A 21,304-nucleotide genomic window follows, 5' to 3' on the forward strand; every position below is an offset into this window, starting at 1 on the left:
CACTGCAAAGGACCCCACTGTCAAGCTCCTGAAGTTTGCTGACAACACCACGATCATCGGCCTCATCTGTGATGGTGACGAGTCTGCATACAGACAGGAGGTTGAACAGCTGGCTGTCTGGTGCGGTCATGACAATCTTGAGCTGAACACCCTCAAAACAGTGGAGACGATAGTGGACTTCAGCAGAAATCCCCCTGCACCCCCCCCCATCCTGAACAGCACTGTGGCAGCAGTGGAGTCATTCAGGTTCCTGGGCTCTACCATCTCTCAGGACATGAAGTGGGACACCCACATAGACTCCTTTGTGAAGAAGGTTCAGCAGAGGTTGTATTTCCTTCACCAGCTGAGGAAATTCAACCTGCCATAAGAGCTGCTGATACAGTTCTATGTGGCCATCATTGAGTCTGTCCTGTGTACATCTGTAACTGACTGGTTTGGGTCAGCCACCAAATCAGACAGAGGGAAACTACCATGGACAGTCAGGACTGCTGAGAGGATTATTGGTGCCCCCCTGTCCACCCTCCAAGACCTGTATGTCTCCAGATTGAGGAAATGTGCAGGTAGAATCACTCAGGACCCCACACACCCTGCCCACTCCCTCTTTGAACTGTTGCCCTCTGGCTGGCGCTACAGAGCACTGAGCGCCAGGGCATCCAGGCACAAGAACAGTTTTTACCCTCAGGCCATTTTCCACATGAACAATTAAACTGCCTCTGGACTCCCCCATAGTGCAATAATGTAAATACATATCTCATGTACATATGTAAATTCACATATTTAATTCAATAAATGTACATACCCCTACTTTGCACATACATTACCACATTTTACCACTATTATTTGCATGTCTATGTATACTCTTACCTTGTTTTATATTCTGTCTCACAGTAATGTTCTGTGTGCACTTGTTTCTCCTATCACCAAAAGAAAATTCCTTGTGTACGTGAGAATATTGGCAATAAACTCATTCTGATTCTTAGCATTGCCGTGATTAAGGAAGCGGGGATAAGAATAATCCGTATAATTGTTTATTTCACTGTTTTTTTTGTTTTTTTTATTTTAGTCATTTTCTTTTTCTTTTAATTAAAATCTCCTTTTTAATGTAGTCAATATTTTTTCATGTCATTCATTTTAGACAATTTTACTGACTAAAGTGGCATATAATTTTACATTTACATTTAGTCAGTTAGCAGACACTTTTATCCAAAGCGGCTTACAAATGAGGAACATAGCAAGCAATTTGTCATACAAAGTTTAACAATATCTGCAGTGTTGTACTGCCAAGTTCTCAAGGTGGCTAGAGAAGTATAGGTGCTAATGCTGAAGAAAGAGGCCTTTTCAGACTTTTTTTTTTTGTAAAGTGCAAGTTTAGTGCAATAGTAGGTGTAATTAGTGTGGATTGTTTAAGTGCTCATGGAACAGATGTGTTTTCAGCTGGTTCTTGAATGTTGAGATGGTATCAGCAGATTGTGTGGAGGTTGGAAGTTTATTCCACCACAAAGGAGCCTCTTTGTGATGGGACCACCAGGCACCACTCGTTCATAGACTGCAGAGAGTGGGTTGGATCATAAACCTGGAGAAGTGAATTGAAGAAAGAAGGTGTGGTTCCATTGTCTGTCCTGAAGGCCAGAGTCAAAGCATTACATTTGAGGCGGGCAGCTACAGGTAGCCAGTGGAGCGAAATCAAGAGAGGGGTGACACAAGCTCTTTTTGGCTGACTGAAGACCAGTCGTGCTACTGCATTCTGGACCATCTGCAGTGGCTTAATTGTGTTAGCTGGAAGGCCATCCAGAGCATTACAGTATTCCAGTCTTGAAATGACCAGAGCTTGGACCAGGAGCTGTGCGGCATTTTCACACAGAAAAGGTCTGTTTTCCTGATGTTCCTGATTTTAGTCGACAAAAGAACATGACGTTGACATTGATGTTAATGTGCAAAATGACAAAAACATGTATCAAACTGTAACAGACCAAACTTTAACCAAATATTGAATTTTTGGGAAAAATATGTAAGCTACTTACAATTATTTACACATGTATCTTATATAATTTGTAGGCCTAAGATTAAAGAACATGAGAACAGTCCTGAAAACTTGAGTTCCTGAAATAATAGCATATATTGAAAGTATTTGTTACTTTTCAGAAGTTACTCTGTTGTGAATTCCTTAAATTTTGACAGGATATTGCATTACTTGCAGCATTTATTAAAGGAAACGCTATATTCATAATGCAAGTTACGCATTCTGACTTGCACGTAACTTAGTTCAATGTCACCTGTCCATTCGCTTCATTGTATCTGCAGATGTAAGTTGTGATATTATGTTTATGTTGTGGATATCACTGATTAATATTACATATATAGGATGTGTTTGAATCAATTCTTTCTACATTATTCTTTCATAAAAAAAAAAAAAAAACTGTTAGTGCGTTGTTAATATCTTGCAGAATATCTTTGTAGTTTCTATCAACAATGTTTTAATTAAAACCATTTTATTATCGTCATAATGCATCTTTTTCGTCATTGACAAGAAGAAAACTTGAATTTTTGTCAGTTATTTCGAGAGTGCTAAGCGATAATTGATGGGACATTTTGACAATCACTTGGTTTCTATTTCTACAGTGTCACTGGGTAGCCCCACCCACTGTGAAATCTCATTGGTCCAAAATCTCACTCCACATTACTATACAATATACATCAGATATCTTATAATTGGCTGTGATCATGTCACATTGCGCAGCAGTTTCACGTTCAGCGTTGACAGACAAATGACTTGTCGCTGGAAACTTTTTGCATTGCTCCATGGTTAGGACACAGGTCTTAGACAAGATTAATATGTGTGAATGGTACTTCTGATCTATATTCATACATGTTTCATCTCATGTATTCATACTGGGTGTGCATGTTTAAAACTGCGTTCCTGTGGTCTCTCTTCAAATGAGTTTGTGATTTTGGTGTTAAACCAGATGGCTCGGCTGTAGTAAGTCTAATTAGCAATATTCCCATTTCTGCTGCCGAGAGAGAGGAAGAGAGACAGAGCAAAGGAAAAGAGCATACATGTAGCAGACATGGCCTGAGGGCCAGAGAGAAAGAGAGCGTGAAAGGCGTGACTGGAATAACTGCAGTTCCCACTTCTGCTTATGAGCATGCATATGTGTTCTCTTGTGTTACCATGTTCATTACATGCCCCTCAGGTGCTGAAGGAAAGCGGACCCCCACACATGAAGAGTTTCCTCACACGCGTAACGGTGGGAGAGATCTCGGCAGAGGGAGAGGGGAACAGCAAGAAGCTCTCCAAAAAGAGAGCAGCCCTCTCCATCTTACAGGAGCTGAAAAAACTGCCGGTCCTTCCTTTAGTGGAGAAACCCAAAGTGCATTACAAGAAACGGCCCAAGACCATATTGAAGGTGGGTCCAATTAAGAGTGGAACCATTTGCAATGCTATATCCTGTCTTAAAGGGATAGTTCACCCAAAAATAAAACTTCAGTCATCATTTACTCACCCTCATGTCATTCCATATATAAACTCAGCAAAAAAAGTCCTCTCATTTTCAACTGCTTTTATTTTTAGCAAACATAACATGTGTAAATATTTGTGTGAACATAAAAAGATTCAACAACTAAGACATAAACTGAACAAGTTTCACAGACATGTGACTAACAGAAATGGAATAATGTGTTCCTGAACAAAGCAGGGGTCAAAATCAAAAGTAACAGTCAGTATCTGGTGTGGCCACCAGCTGCATTAAGTACTGCAGTGCATCTCCTCCTCATGGACTGCACCAGATTTGCCAGTTCTTGCTGTGAGATGTTACCCCACTCTTCCACCAAGGCACTTGCAAGTTCCTGGACATTTCTGGGGGTAATGGCCATAGCCCTTACCCTCCGATCCAACAGGTCCCAGATGTGCTAAATGGGTTTGAGATCTGGGCTCTTCGCTGGCCATGGCAGAACACTGACATTCCTCTCTTGCAGGAAATCACGCACAGAATGAGCAGTATGGCTGGTGGTATTGTCATGCTGGAGGGCCATGTCAGGATGAGCCTGCAGGAAGGGTACCACATGAGGGAGGAGGATGTCTTCCCTGTAATGCACAGCATTGAGATTGCCTGCAATGACAACAAGCTCAGTCCGATGATGCTGTGACACACCGCCCCAGACCATGACAGACCCTCCACCTCCAAATTGATCCCGCTCCAGAGTGCAGGCCTCTGTGTAACGCTCATTCCTTCGACGATAAACACGAGTCTGACCATCACCCTTGGTGAGACTAAACCGCAACACTTTTTGCCAGTCCTGTCTGGTCCAGCGAAGGTGGGTTTGTGCCCATAGGCGACGTTATTGCCGGTGATGTCTGGTAAGGACCTGCCTTACAACGGGCCTACAAGCCCTCAGTCCAGCCTCTCTCAGCTTATTGTGGACAGTCTGAGCACTGATGGAGGGATTGTGCGTTCCTGGTGTAACTTGGGCAGTTGTTGTTGCCATCCTGTACCTGTCCTGCAGGTGTGATATTCGGATGTATGGATTCTGTGCAGGTGTTGTTACACGTGGTCTGCCACTGCGAGGATGGTCGGCTGTCCTTCCTGTCTCCCTGTAGCGCTGTCTTAGGCGTCTCACAGTACGGTTATTGCAATTTATTGCCCTGGCCACATGTGCAGACCTCATGCCTCCATGCAACATGCCTAAAGCATGTTCACGCAGTTGAGCAGGGACCCTGGGCATCTTTCTTCTGTTGTTTTTCAGAGTCAGTAGAAAGGTCTCTTTAGTGTCCTAAGTTTTTATAACTGTGACCTTAATTGCCTACCTTCTGTAAGCTGTTAGTGTCTTAATTACGTTCCACAGGTGCATGTTCGTTAATTGTTTATGGTTCATTGAACAAGCATGGAAAATATTGTTTAAACCCTTTACAACAAATATCTTTTAAAGTTATTTGTATTTTTACAAAATTATCTTTAAAATACAGTGTCCTGAAAAAGGGACGTTTCTTTTTTTGCTTAGTTTATTTACCTCTATGATGTCTTCAGTGCATGTGGAAAACACTCATTTTCAAAATTTATTTTTAACAATTACATGCATCTAAAGTAATATAGTTCATTAGCCCAGCTGTAGTCAACAGCTGCGCATTCACAGAAATGTGTATTTAGAATACATATGAATGACCACAATCAAATCCAATCTAATTAGATGATAGAGCCAAACCTATCCATTTTATAGTATATATTTAAAGTGTATAATTCTATTTCAATGATCAACCACTATGCAAGCACACAAGAAACTGATGGAACACAGCATTCTTTTAATTACTGGAGCTTGCTTTCTTAAAAAGCTTGTTCAATGGCTTACTTAGTTGCTCATTCTTTCATTCACTCATTCAACTCTTTTCTCATTCTCTTGACAGGGGTACTGATGTGAGCATTAACCAGCCATCCATCAGTGTCTCTCATCCTCTTTCTCATTCTCTTTTACATTCTCAATTTCTCTCTCAGACAGGACCAGAATACGGACAGGGCATGAACCCTATAAGCAGACTGGCTCAGATTCAACAGGCTAAGAAGGAGAAGGAACCAGAATACATGCTGCTGTCCGAGAGAGGGATGCCGCGCCGCAGAGAATTCATCATGCAGGTACATTAGACAGAGAGAGAGAGAGAGAGAGAGAGAATCAGGAGGTGTAAAGTGAGAGAAAAACTAAGGACAGAGTCTTGGACAAACACTGATAACCTCCCACTGTGCAATCTGTCTTCATCAGAAAGACTGTCACCTCCTCCGGCTCTGATTACAGCCGACCTTCAGTGCTGTCAAAGACACACACACACACACTCACTCATTCTCATTCATCTTCTGCCCATTGGGATAGTTAATGGACAGTCAGTCTTAATTAAGGTGATTTTCAGAAAAATTTGTCCCTGGAAACATTAGCACGTCTTTAAAATACAACTTTGTGCCAAAGTTTGTGCCCAACACATCATGTGCAGTAAGTAATATTTTTTTCCCTTGACCTCTTGCACAAGCCAACACTTTCCAGGTCTGTTTTTTTGTCTTGAATTGTAAAAAAAAATCTTTAGAATAGAGTGTAGTACAGTAATTTAGAATAAAATACTGTGTGGTTGAGTTAAAGTAGAATGTAGTAGAGTAATTTAGAGTAGAGTGTGCTAGAGTAATTAAGAGTTAAGTGGAGTAGGGGAAATTAGGAGTGATGTAGAATGTACAGTAGTAGTCAAGTAATTTTTATTTGCATAGCGTTTTTCATAACAGATGTCAGTTCAAAGCAGCTATACAGGAAATTATGGTATAACAGAAAATAAAACTGTAATGTCTTAGTCATCATTGTGCGATTTGATAAAAATGTGAGTGTAGATTGGGATTGTAATAATATTTGTACTTAAACCAAGTGAGCAAGCTAAAGTGAAGAATGAAAAACTCAAGATGTTGGTTAAAAGAGAAAAATAACCTTGGGAGAACCAAGGCTCTCTTTGGAGGCCAGTACCCTTCTGGCTAAACAGCAGAAGGGTACTGCTTTGGCGGTGGAACATGCTTTTACATCAGTGAAAGTTGGTGTACAGATGTAATAACGTTAAAGATGTGCTGTCCTAATTTGGAAGCGCTCTTTATTAACTGTAAGCCTTTCTACTCGCTGCGGGAGGTTTCCTCGTTTATTCTGGTGAGTGTGTATATCGCGCCAAATGCGTGTTTGAATGCCACGCTGCAACATCTAGCTGATCAAATCACAGACACAGAACAACAATACCTGGACTCAGTTATTATTATTCTTGGGGATTTTAACAAAGCAAACCTCACACGTGAACTACCCAAATACAAACAGCACATTACATGCCCAACCAGAGACATATACTGGATCACTGCTACACAACAATAAAGGATGCGTATCGCTCTGTTCCTAGAGCAGCTTTGGGACTATCTGATCACTGTCTGGTTCATCTTCTTCCAACCTACAGACAGAAATTAAAATCTGCTAAACCTGTAGTAAGGACTGTAAAGAGATGGACCAACGCAGCAGAGCTGGAACTACAAGCCTACTTTGACTGCACTGATTGGAATGTTTTTGAGGCTGCAGCCCCAGACCTAGATGAGCTCACAGATACTGTTACATCATATATCAGTTTCTGTGAGGATATGTGCATTCCTACTAGGACTTATTTAACAATGACAAACCATGGTTTACAGCGGAACTCAGGCAGCTTCATCAGGCCAAAGAGGATGCTTACAGAGTTGGGGATAAAGTCTTGTACAATCAGGCCAGGAACACACTGAATAAGGGAATCAGAGTGGCTAAAAGTAGATACTCCGAGAAGCTGAAAAACAAGTTTTCAGCTAACGACCCTGCATCAGTGTGGAGTGGCATGAAACAACTTACAAATTACAGGACTCCTACCCCCAAACCTGTGGTGGACCAACAACTGGCTGATGACCTGAATGTGTTCTACTGTAGATTTGAAAGGCCCAATCTCACACCCCACACCCACTCTGACCTTCACTTCACACAAACACCAACACCTCCTGCAACCCCCCTCCTCCCCCCTCCTGCTACTCAACCCGCACTTAAGATCTGTGAAGATGATTTGAGCCACGTCTTTCGAAAACAAAGGATAAGGAAAGCACAGGGCTCTAATGGCGTTTCACCTGCATGTCTTAGACCCTGTGCTAACCAGCTGGCCCCCATCTTCACACAGATCATCAATAGATCACTGGAGCAGTGTGAAGTCCCATGCTGCTTCAAACGTTCCACTATCATCCCCATCCCAAAGAAACCAAAAATCACAGGACTTAATGACTACAGACCTGTCGCCCTGACGTCTGTGGTCATGAAGTCATTTGAGAGACTGGTGTTGGCCCACCTGAAGGACATCACTGGACCCTTTCTAGATCCCCTTCAATTTGCTTATCGAGCAAACAGGTCTGTGGATGATGCAGTCAACATGGGATTTCATCATATCCTGCAACATCTGGACAGACCAGGGACATATGCAAGGATCCTTTTAGTGGACTTCAGTTCTGCTTTCAACACCATCATCCCAGCTATTCTCCAGACTAAATTACACCAACTCTCTGTTCCCACGTCTATCTGTCAGTGGATTACCAGATTTCTGACAGACAGGCAGCAACTTGTGAGATGGGAAATTCACTTCCAGCACCTGTACAATCAGCACTGGTGCCCCCCAGGGATGTGTGTTCTCCCCACTACTCTTCTCCCTCTACACCAACGAATCGCCAAGGACCCCTCTGTCAAGCTCCTGAAGTTTGCAGACTACACCACTGTCATCGGCCTCATCCGAGATGATGATGATTCTGCATACAGAAGGGAGGTTAAACAGCTGGCTGTCTGGTGCAGTCAAAACAACTTTGAGCTGAACACGCTCAAAACGGTGGAAATGATTGTGGACTTTAGGAGGAACACCCCAACACTGTCCCCCCTCACCATTCTAAACAGCACTGTGGCAGCAGTAGAGTCATTCAGGTTCCTGGGCACTACCATCTCGCAGGACCTGAAGTGGGAGACACACATTGACTCCATTGCAAAAAAGGCCCAGCAGAGGTTGTACTTCCTTCACCAGTTGCCACAGGCATTGCTGATACAGTTCTACTCAGCAGTCATTGAGTCTGTCCTCTGCACTTCAGTAACCGTCTGGTTTGGTTCAGCTATGAAATCAGACGTCAGAAGACTACAAAGGACAGTTCGGACTGCTGAGAGGATTATTGGTTGCCCCCTGCCCCCCCCCACCCCCTTCAAGAACTATACACTTCCAGAGTGAGGAAAAAGGCTGTAAAAATCACTCTGGACCCCACTCACCCTGCCCACTACCTTTTTGAACTGTTGCCTTCTGGCCGACACTTCAGAGCTCTGAGCACCAGAACCATCAGGCACAGGAACAGTTTTTTCCCCCAGGCTATCCATCTCATGAACAGTTAAAACTGCCCCTTTGAGCAATAATTAATGTGCAATACACAGCTTAGTCTTTTTATATTATACAACACATCCTATCTCTTCTGCTATTACATTCCCTTGCACTGTACATAACCGATTTGTATTTAGATTTGCACTACGTGTGTGTGTGTGTGTGTGAGTGTGTGTGTGTGTGTGTGTGTGTGTGTGTGTGTGTGTATGTATATATATATATATATATATACACACACACACACACACACAGTGGTGTGAAAAAGTGTTTGCCCCGTTCCTGATTTCTTATTTTTTTGCATGTTTGTCACACTTAAATGTTTCAGATCATCAAACAAGTTTAAATATTAGTCAAAGATAACACAAGTAAACACAAAATGCAGTTTTTAAATGAAGGTTGTTATTTATAAGGGAAAACAAAATCCAAACCTACATGGCCCTGTGTGAAAAAGTGTTTGCCCCACCTGTTAAAACATAACTGCGGTTTATCACACCTGAGTTCAATTTCTCTAGCCACACCCAGGCCTGATTACTGCCACACCTGTTCTCAATCAAGAAATCACTTAAATAAGACCTGCCTGACAAAGTGAAGTAGACCAAAAGATCTTCAAAAGCTAGACATCATGCCGAGATCCAAAGAAATTCAGGAACAAATGAGAAAGAAAGTAATTGAGATCTATCAGTCTGGAAAAGGTTATAAAGTCATTTCTAAAGCTTTGGGACTCCAGAGAACCACAGTGAGAGCCATTATCCACAAATGGCGAAAACATGGAACAGTGGTGAACCTTCCCAGGAGTGGCCGGCCGACCAAAATTACCCCAACAGTGCAGCGACGACTCATCCAAGAGGTCACAAAAGACCCTACAACAACATCCAAAGAACTGCAGGCCTCACTTGCCTCAGTTAAGGTCAGTGTTCATGACTCCACCATAAGAAAGAGACTGGGCAAAAATGGCCTGCATGGCAGAGTTCCAAGACGAAAACCACTGCTGAGCAAAAAGAACATTAAGGCTCGTCTCATTTTTGCCAGAAAACTTCTTGATGATCCCCAAGACTTTTGGGAAAATACTCTGTGGACTGACGAGACAAAAGTTGAACTTTTTGGAAGGTGTGTGTCCCATTACATCTGGCGTAAAAGTAACACTGCATTTCAGAAAAAGAACATCATACCAACAGTAAAATATGGTGGTGGTAGTGTGATGGTCTGGGGCTGTTTTGCTGCTTCAGGACCTGGAGGACTTGCTGTGATAAATGGAGCCATGAATTCTGCTGTCTACCAAAAAATCCTGAAGGAGAATGTCCGGCCATCTGTTCGTGATCTCAAGCTGAAGCGAACTTGGGTTCTGCAGCAGGACAATGATCCAAAACACACCAGCAAGTCCACCTCTGAATGGCTGAAGAAAAACAAAATGAAGACTTTGGAGTGGCCTAGTCAAAGTCCTGACCTGAATCCTATTGAGATGCTGTGGCATGACCTTAAAAAGGCAGTTCATGCTCGAAAACCCTCCATTGTGGCTGAATTACAACAATTCTGCAAAGATGAGTGGGCCAAAATTCCTCCACAGCGATGTAAAAGACTCATTGCAAGTTATCGCAAACGCTTGATTGCAGTTGTTGCTGCTAAGGGTGGCCCAACCAGTTATTAGGTTTAGGGGGCAATCAGTTTTTCACACAGCGCCATGTAGGTTTGGATTTTGTTTTCCCTTAATAATAATAACTGCATTTTGTGCTTACTTGTGTTATCTTTGACTAATATTTAAACTTGTTTGATGATCTGAAACATTTAAGTGTGACAAACATGCAAAAAAATAAGAAATCAGGAAGGGGGCAAACACTTTTTCACACCTGTGTGTGTGTGTGTGTGTGTTTGTGTGTGTGTATGTGTGTGTATATATATATATATATTTATATATATTTATATATATATATATATATATACACGTATATGTATGTACGTTTATGTGTGTGTGTGTGTGTGTGTGTATATATATATATATATATATAGTCTATTGTGTATTCTATATATACTTTTTTCTTTTCAATATTTATCTATTTTTTATTCAATTTTAATTATTTTTTAAAAGTCTTGTTGCTGTTTTTGTATTATTGTGTACTGGAAGCTCCTGTGACCAAGACAAATTCCTTGTATGTGTAAGCATACTTGGCAATAAAACTCATTCTGATTCTGAATCTAATGCCAATATTAGTTATTTATGTGTAAATTAAGTTGTGGTTTAAATTAGTAAATGAAGTAAATGTTAGGGGCCAATGTTTAAACAAAATGATTTTGTATGAACTGTAAGATTAGTGAAAGTCTTTGAAGTCCATCCTGTATTAACTATGAAAGTACACATAGATGCAGTGTCCTGTTATTTGGTTGATGAAGACTTTAGTTGGCAATTAATTCAGTTTCAATGTATTCCATTTTAAGAGAGTGTAGTCCATCCTTTGACCAAGATGATACAGGCAACAGTCAGTGAGGGGCATCGCAGTCCGTCTGGAAGCTTATGTTTTGGTGAAGTCCATCCTGAGGCCAAGGTTCAGGCAGTGGCACATGAAGTATCCCATGTCTTGGAGTTGCCATCTATTCATCTTCTGTGAAGGACATCGTAGTAGATTGAAGTAACTTAGAGTGCAGTAGAGTAGAGTATAGTATATTATTGTAAAGTAGATCATAGTAAAGAAATTTAGAGTAGATTACAGTGGAGAAATGTAAGAGTACCATAGTGTTGTCGAGTAATTTAGAGTTAATTGGAGTAGAGTAATTTAGGAGTGATGTAAAATAGAGTCAGTATTGTAGAGTGTAAAAGAGTAATGTAATTAAGAGTGTATTAGAGTAATTTAGAGAAGAGTGGAGCAGAGTGGAGTATGTTGAGTATAATAGAGTAAGTTCAAAGAGTAATTTAGCATAGAGTGGACTTATTTGAGAGTAATGTAGAGTCTAGTCGAGTAGTTTAGAGAAGAATAGAGCAGAGTAATTTAGAGTGTAGTATAGTAATTTACAGTAGAATAATTTAGAGCAGAGTTATTTAAAATAGTGCATTAGAGTAATTTAGAATAGAATACTGTGTGGTTGAGGTATTTAAAGTAGAAGGTAGTAGAGTAAATTAGAGTGTTCTAGTTCATTAAGAGTGTGGAGTGGAGTAGAGTAACTTAGGAGTGATGTAGAATGTTGTAGAGGTATTTAGAGTAGTAAAATAGAGTACAGTGTTGTAGAGTGCAAAAGAGTAATGTATAGTTTAATTTAGAGTGTATTAGAGTAATTTAGAGTAGAGTGGAGTGGTGTAATTTAGAGGAGAGTGAACTAATTTGAGAGGACAGTTTGTGAGTAATGTAGAGTGTAGTAGAGTAATTAAGAGTAGAGCAGAGTGGAGTAATCTAGAGTAGAGCAAAGTAATTTAGAGTATAATAATTTAGAGCAGAGTAGAGCATAGTAGAGTAAATTAGAACAGAGTGGAGTAGAGTTATTTAAAATAGAGTGCAGTAGAGTAATTTAGAATACTGTGTGGTTGAGGTATTTAAAGTGGAATGTAGTAGAGTAATTTAAAGAAGAGTGGATTAGAGTGGAGTTAGTTGAGTGGAGTACTTCAGAGTAGAGTGTTGTAGTGATATTTAGAGTATAGTCATTTAGAGTAAGTTAGAATAGAATGTAGTAGAGTAATTTAAAGAAGAGTGGATTAGAGTGGAGTTAGTTGAGTGGAGTACTTCAGAGTAGAGTGTTGTAGTGATATTTAGAGTATAGTCATTTAGAGTAAGTTAGAATAGAATGTAGTAGAGTAATTTAAAGTGGAGTGGAATAGAGTTATTTAGAATAGAGTGAAATTTATGCTGTAGGGCAGAAATTGCAGTCTTGTAACAGCGGAAATAGTTTGACACTGTAGAAAGGTAATTGGCATACAGAAAACAGAAAACACAATATATAGAAAAAATATTAACTACATAGTAGAGAAATACAGATATCATAAATAATTAAATCTCATGTTATTAAATGTCTTATTCTAAATTATCTATAAGAGATAATTAGGACATACATTATGAAGAGACTCTTCCAGCACTACCACACACACACACACATAAAGCAAGTATCAAGCAGCATCCAAGTTGGAGTAGTTTCTCTTCCCTGTCTCTCGTCTGATAATCCCTTGCTTTAAATCTGTGAGCGTGTGGTAATGCAGTCTCTAACTGATTCTCCATGCTCCTTTCACTGTCGCATTAGACTCTGCTTGTGTGTGTTTCTTTTATGTGGCCCACTCGCTTCTAAAATTTCCACATTGTTCCCCTCTAGAGTGTGAGCATCAATAAGTGTCTGTTTTCAGGTTTTCAGCCACACACCATCTCCCCACCTGCTGCTTTTCTCCTAATAAATATGGAAAGATGGTGTTCTGGGTTTAGAGACCATTTGCTATTCAAGCTTGACAGTAAAAAAAATTAACTATTTGAAAGTAAACAGATTGATTGTGGTTTTGTTTTCTTAAATACAATGTATATAATCCAACTGTTATTTAGTGTCAGTTGTAACTAATGAGTTGTGCTAAAAAAAGAAAGAAAAAAAAGGGAAAAAGCAAAGAGTTTTCCATTGTTCAAACAAAGTCCTGTAGACATTTATGTTAATGGTATTACGTCCACATGCTGGATGGACTAGTGTTCCTGTAGCTCCACTGGAAGAGCATGGCACTAACAATGCCAAGGTTATGGGTTCGATCCCCAGGGAATGCACAGACTGATAAAATATGTACTTTAAATGCACTGCAAGTTACTTTGGATATAAGTGTCTGCCAAATGCATGAATGGAAATTTAATCAAGATGGCTCTTAAACATCTACCACTTTGTATGTATGTGTTGACAGGTGAAAGTAGGCACTGAGGTGACCACAGGAACTGGACCCAATAAGAAAGTGGCTAAGCGTAATGCAGCTGAGGCAATGCTGCTTCAACTGGGCTACAAGGCATCTACACCATTACAGACCACTCCAGAAAAGGTTAGTTTTTAACCAGTGTTGGGGAAGTTACTACTGTTACATGCTGGTTTACAGCAGGAATGTTGCATTTTCTACACTATTAGTAGCCTGACCTAAATATGCTGTAACTATTCTCTGTCATTAAGAACTATTTGAGGCAAATTGAACCTTAAATGTAGTGTTTTTGTTTTTACATCAGCTAACTAACCTGTCTTTGTCATATCTCCTTCATTTATCCTCGTATAGTGAGCCAATTACCCCACTTTCTCACCACATTCAGTATGAACAGCATAGCAGGGGGTATCAGCCGCCTGTCAGTGGAAGAGTATAGATGTATACGTTTGTATCATCACGCTGCTTCCTGTTTCAGTATATACAATCTTAATCTTTAAATCCCCCATCTACTTTGTCTTTACACATTAGTGACATTTATGCTATGATGTCTCAATTTGGTAGCGATTCTCCCTTTCAAATAGAAACAAGGGAAAGCGACTTGTCTGACACGCATGAAAAGGGGTTTGCTAAACTGTCTCTATCTCTCTCTCTCTCTCTCCATTTCTTCCCTCTCCTCTATTATCGCAACATTGGCCACAGATGGACAACAAAGGCTGGAATGGACAAAGGGCTGCTTTTCCTGAAACAACGACCAACAGTAAGTGTTTTTCTCCCTGTCTGTGTTTCCCCGTATAGGTGATGGCGGGCCGTTTAATCCATCTGACTGATAAATAAGGAACTGAGTCTTGGCTCAGTCAGAGACTCGCTCCTGTGAAGAGCATGTGAATTCCTCCCTATTCAGACAGACTTATGTGCGTTCCCAGGGGGTCTGTGGGACCACTGTTTTACACGCACACTAACCACCAACAAACACTTCTCCAAATGTCAAAAATCATTTTCTTAATCAGTATTTTTGTTATGTGTTCCAGTAAAAATATCTACACATCCTTAAAAGAAGATAAATGTACTTCTTAAGAAAAATTGTTTTAGATAATAAGACGTCTTCAGAGAATAAATCATGTGTTATGTTTATTTTTCTTACCCCATTGGCAAATAATTTTTTTTAATAGTTTATTTTATTCACAAAATTTTGTTATAATTATGTTAAAAACATGAAAAAAACCAAAGTTTGCCAAAGTGGGTGAGAAAAATAAACTTAATTTAAGAGATATTCTCTGAAAACATGTCTTATCTTGTTTATAGAATATTGAGATGTCTAGTACAAATATTTAAACATCCTACAAAACAGCATAAATGTAAGGAAAATTGTGGAAGATAATAGGAAGAGATATATATATATATATATATATATATATATATATATACACACACACACTGGCGGCCAAAAGTTTGGAATAATGTACAGATTTTGCTGTTTCAGAAGGAATTTGGTACTTTAATTCACCAAAGTGGCATTCAACTGATCTCAAAGTATAGTCAGGACAATGCTGATGTAAAAAACAGCACCATCACTATTTGAAAAGTCATTTTTTGATCAAATCTAAACAGGCTCCATTTCCAGCAGTCATCACTCCAACACCTTATCCTTGAATAATCATGCTAAATTGCTAATTTGGTGCTAGAAAATCACTTGCCATTATATCAAACACAGCTGAAAGCTATTTGGTTCATTAAATGAAGCTTAACATTGTGTTTGTTTTTGAGTTGCCACAGTATGCAATAGACTGGCATGTCTTAATAGGGAAAATAGTCTAAAATATGTCTAAAATAGTCAATATTAGGTCAAAAATGGCAAAAAAGGACAGCTTTCTCTATAAACTCATGAGTCAATTATTGTTTTGAGGAACGAAGGCTATACAATGCTTGAAATTGCCAAAAAACTGAAGATTTCATACAAAGGTGTACACTACAGTCTTCAAAGACAAAGGACAACTGGCTGTAACAAGGACAGAAAGAGATGTGGAAGGCCAGATGTGCAACTAAACAAGAGGATAAGTACATCAGAGTCTCTAGTTTGAGAAATAGACACCTCACATGTCCTCAGCTGACATGTACAACATGTACAACAGTAAAGAGAAGACTCAGGGGTGCAGCCTTATGGGAAGAATTGCAAAGAAAACGCCACTTTTGAAACAGAAAAACAAAAAGAAAAGGTTAGAGTGGGCAAAGAAACACAGACATTGGACAACAGATAATTGGAAAAGTGTTATGGATCTTAACCCCATTGAGCTTTTGTGGGATCAGCTAGACTGTAAGGTGCATGAGAAGTGCCCGACAAGACAGCCACATCGTTGGCAAGTGCTACAGGAAGTGTGGGGTGAAATGTCACCTGAGTATCTGGACAAACTGACAGCTGGAATGCCAAGGATCTGTAAAGCTGTCATTGCTGCACATGGAGGATTTTTTGATGAGAACTCTTTGAAGTAGTTTAAGAAGTTCTGAATTTTTTTTTTTCAAATTGCAATAGTAAATTTACACATTATTAATGTTCTGACTATACATTGTGATCAGTTGAATTCCACTTTGGTGAATAAAAGTACAATTTCTTTCCATAAGAGCAAAATCTGTACATTATTCCAAACTTTTGGCTGCCAGTGTGTGTGTGTGTTTGTGTGTGTGTATGTATGTATGTGTATATGTGTGTGTGTGTATATACATATATATATACACAAATATAATTGTCCCACCATATTAATTTATTTCATTATAAAACTAAAATTTAATTAAAAATGGATGACTTGGACCAAATAATAAAGATAAGCGGCCAATAAATGCCCAACATAGATGGGAACTCCTTCAATACTGTTTGAAAAGCATCCCAGGGTGATACCTCAAATGTCAAGAGTACATGTCTGCAAATTCTAGGCAAAGGGTGAGTACTTTGAAGATGCTAAAATATAACACAGTTTTGATTTATTTTGGATTTTGTTCAGTCAACATAATTCCCATAGTTCCATTTATGTTATTCCATAGTTTTAATGACTTTACTATTATTCTAAAACGTGAAGAAAAAAAATGATAATAAAGAATGAGTGTTTCAGATCTTTTGACCGGTTGTGTGTGTGTGTGTGTGTGTGTGTGTGTATGTGTATATATATATATATATAAATTCAAAAGGTTTTGTTAGATTTATACGTAAAACAAGAAAAAAGCCCTTTGGGTAAGAAAAAGATGCTTCCAAGATATATTCTCTGCAAACAAGCATTTTTATATTTTACCATTTTTCTTCCCAAGTAAATTTATTTTGTTTTAAGGATATTTAGATATTTTTCCTGGAAAACAAGTCAGTGACTTAAGATTTTTTTTACAGTACAGTGTAGAACCATGGACTGCCAGATGGATCACACACACACGCTCAAATTACAGATGACAAGTTTTAGGATTACGTGAAATTGCATGATAGTAAACAATTTCTTACATAAAAATCACTGTCAAATGAGACCGCTTTAACAAGCTGACACATGCTCTCTCTAACACACAGGATGCACAAATAACTCTTAGATATGCAGGTTACAACAACAGTAATACAGATGGATATGCTCAACATCCTTGTATATACAACGAACATCTGTGAATTTGCACTGACCGCATCATGTAATTAGTTGTCAGCAATTTAGTTGCTTGCTTAAATTGAATCCGTGCTGAGCTTAACAGCTGTTTTGGAATCTGCGAAAAACAAACATTTCTCTAAATTATCTCTAAATCAGGTCACTCATGTTCTCACGTTGGAGTGAATTCGACCAAAGTACAGTGGTGGCCAAAAATATTGGCACCCCTGATAAATATGAGCAAAGAAGTCTGTGAAAAAAAATCTGCATTGTTTATCCTTTTGATCTTTCATTCATAAAATTCACAAAAGTCTAACCTTTAATCTTTAAAACAATTGAAAGAGGGGAAATGAATTATTAAATAAGTATTTTTCTCCAAATCATGTTGGCCACAATTACTGGAACCCCTAGAAATTCTTATGAGTAAAATATATCTGAAGTATATTCCCATTCATATTTTACATTTTTTTTAGTAACCTGGGTGACTAGGAACATGAAATTTTTCAGCCATGACTTCCTGTTTTGCAGCGGTATAAATATGAGGTAACTCACTGGCCAAATTCCCTTAATCATCAATCACAGTGGGTTAGTCTAAAGAATATAGTTCTGATGTGCGGCAAAATGTTGTTGGGATAAGAAAATAGCCAAAGCATTGAAAATGCCCATTTCCACCATCAGGGCAATAATGAGCAAGTTCCAATTAACTGGAGATTTTAAGAATCAGCCTGGAAAAGGACATGTGTCTATATTGTCTCCACTCACAGTGAGGAGGATGGCTGAAGTGGCCAAAGGATCTCCAAGGATCATAGCTGAACAACTGCAGAAATGAGTTGGGTCTTGGGGTCAGAAAGTCTAAATATATGTGTATGTGTGTGTGTGTATATATATATATATATATATATATATATATATATATATATATATCACCTACATCACCACAAGGGGAAGGGTTTCAAGAAAAAAAGTTTCTTCTCTCATCTTACAAAAAATTTAATTGTCTTTAGTTTGCCAGACACTACTGGAACTTTGAATGTGACTGGGTTCTATGGTTAGATGAAATTAAAAAAAAAAAAAAGGGCTTTTTGGCAGCAAACACCAGAGATGGGTTTGGCACACACGGAGATGAAGTACCACCCAATGCCCACGGTTAAATGTGGTGCTGGATCTTTAATGTTGTGGGGCTGTTTTTCTGTCAGAGGTCCTGGACATCTTGTTCGGATACAAGGCGTCACTGACTATCAAATACCAACAGATAAAAAATCAAAACCTGACTGCCTCTGCCAGAAAGCTTACAATGGGCCTTGGTTGGATCTTCCAGAAGGACAATGATCCAAAACAAACATCAAAATCAACACAAAAATGGTTCACTGACTACAATGTCAAGGTTCTTGCATGGTCACCCCAGTCCCCTGACCTGGACCCCATAGAAAACCTGTGGGGTGAACTGAAGAGGAGAGTCCACTAACGTGGGCCTCTGAATTTGAAGAATCTGTAGAGATTCTGTATGGAGGAATGGTCTCGGATCCCTTGCCAGGTGTTCTCCAACCTCATTAGGCATTATAAGAGGAGACTCTGCGCTGTTATCTTGGCAAAGGGAGGTTGCAAAACGTATTGAATAAAGGGTGCCAATAATTATGGCCAATGCATTTTGGAGAAAAATATTTATTTAATAATGAGAGATTTCCCCTGTTTCAATTGGTTTACTTCAATTAAAGGTTTTTTAATGAAAGATCAAAAGGATAAACAATGCAGATTTTTTTCACAGCCTTCTTTGCTCATATTTACCAAGGGTGCCAATATTTTTGGCCACAACTGTATTTAGTGACATTCCTGGAACCAGCATGCGCACTTACGAATGCTTTTGGCTCATGTGAAAACCTTTATTACAGTGTTTGGAGTCAACCATTTCTTACTACTTTTTCTTCTCCACAATTTATTTTGTGCAAATCATTTAATGTACACACTCCATTCAAACTTTTTGTAGATAATTACTGCTTTAGGTGCGCTATCTATTTTTGGTCTATAATTTAACATTTCTTATAAAGTTTTTAAAGTTTGAAAATCTCCCACTGACTTAATGTTTCATTGACTTATAGTCTTTCAAACTGTAATGGACAGTGACAATGTGCCTGTAAGATTTGCATACTAAATTGTGCTCGGTTGTCTGCCTTACATTTATTTGCATGCTGAATTGCAAATTTTGCAGTCGATCTATTTAACCATTTGTAGCTGCCTTTACACTGCAAAGACAGTGTTGCGTTGTGTTAATTTTTGTGCGCAGTCAATAGAAAATAATGGATGCGTGCTAAAAGCCATAGTATGCGTGAAGCAAATTTCATCATTAGCACAGTCTGCGCGGACCAGATTTTCTCACCATGCAGACAGCCCTTATCTGTGCGCATCGTCGGCTCATGTGCCTGCCGTTGACTGTACTAAACGAGTATCGAAATGCAGTCATTGTGCACGTGCGTTGTACGCGTTCGTATTCGTTCATGGTCAGAACTGGACCGGGCACGATCCAATCCGGAACGCACAAAAATGAAGTGTATCTGAGCCTTAAGTATCATGACAAAGGCAATGGCAGCTCTCTTCATTTACATCTCTTCATTTACAAAGATCCAAACCTGAACTTACCTAAAACTTTCACACTACTATTTTGCTGCCTTGCAAGCACTGGTATTTCCTTCGGGAAATGCAAATCTTGTTCATTTTTGTGCTTCTAGCTTGAAACTCTGTGTGTGATTGAGGCTTCTGGCTAATCACTCTTTCTCTGACACGTTCAAGGTTTGATTCTTCACACACACAACATTTAAACTCACGCAAACTAAAGGGGAAGAAATTGTGAGGGGATAGGGGAATGCTGTTTTTGCATCTGTTTGCACAACTGATCCTAGTGATTGACGTTTCTGTATGTCAGTCCTCCTGCGCCTTTGCTGGGGATATAATCCCCAACTTCTTTTGGCCATTTCTCTGCTTTGGACAAGGGCCATTCTTATATCATACTTGATCTCACCGGAGTTGTTAGACCCCATCTATCGCTTTGTTGTCTTTCTTACAAACTTTCCCAACCAGCGAACGTTAAATGTCAGAATAACACTTGTTAATTTATGGTTCCTAAAAGCTGCCAGCGGGAGAATGGACGTCTCTGAGGGGTGTTAACTCACTTCAGAGCAGATGTATGTGTCAGTGACCTGGGAACCAAGTTTTTCTTTTCTACCCTTTTCTGTGAGCACAGAACCCGGTCCTCTAAAGCAGATTTACGGTACATTTGTATCACCCTGCTAACTGTGCGGATTCATCTGAACAGCATTTTGATTTTGCAAGAGCAGTGATTCAGTTCCTTAGCACTGTGTTCATACCTTATTGCTTTAATGTCTTCTCCCTGTGGCTATTCAAAGTGACACATGGCGCTGAATGCCCAGAGTTGGATCCCTCTGAAGAGTATTAAGATACAGGATGAGCTAGACTCTGAAACAAAAAGAAAATGTAGCTTAGGATATTATGCGGTGAGTCACACCGAGTACAGACATATGATCACAGGGCTTGTGTAGCATAGTGGATTTAGAGCAACAAAACAATGGGTCAGATGTTATAAATCAGTTTCCTCCACTGTTATTCGGCACTTGAACAGACAGAGTAAAGGTTGGAGCTTTAATCGCATAATACATTCTGCTGAAAAAAATCGTTATTGATTAACTTTTATTTTTCCATTGAAGTAATGGCCTTATAGTCAATGCGAGTGCTCCGACACATTGAGCTATTGTGGGGGACCTGTGTTCGAGTCTGGTTTGGGTCACGTTCCCCTCACGGTCTCCTCTCTTCATTGTGTTGATGTCTTTGAATATGGCAATCAAAAAATTTCAAAATGCCCCAAAAAAACTATTAAAAATCTAATATAGCTTTTTTTAAACATAGGTTACAGGGTTGAATGGT

General features: G+C 39.4%; 1 protein-coding gene across 1 annotated transcript in view; it reads left to right on the forward strand.

The window, feature by feature from the left end:
- The window catches only part of LOC127434299 (double-stranded RNA-binding protein Staufen homolog 2-like), a 152,021-nt gene that overhangs the window by 46,330 nt on the left and 84,387 nt on the right, over positions 1-21,304 (forward strand). Inside the window, 4 exon segments of the mRNA XM_051686938.1 lie at positions 3,192-3,404; positions 5,484-5,621; positions 13,758-13,889; positions 14,463-14,520. Of these exon segments, the coding sequence (XP_051542898.1) occupies positions 3,192-3,404; positions 5,484-5,621; positions 13,758-13,889; positions 14,463-14,520 (541 nt within the window).

This window comes from Myxocyprinus asiaticus, chromosome 44, assembly GCF_019703515.2.
Source record: "Myxocyprinus asiaticus isolate MX2 ecotype Aquarium Trade chromosome 44, UBuf_Myxa_2, whole genome shotgun sequence".
NCBI classification, from domain to species: domain Eukaryota; kingdom Metazoa; phylum Chordata; class Actinopteri; order Cypriniformes; family Catostomidae; genus Myxocyprinus; species Myxocyprinus asiaticus.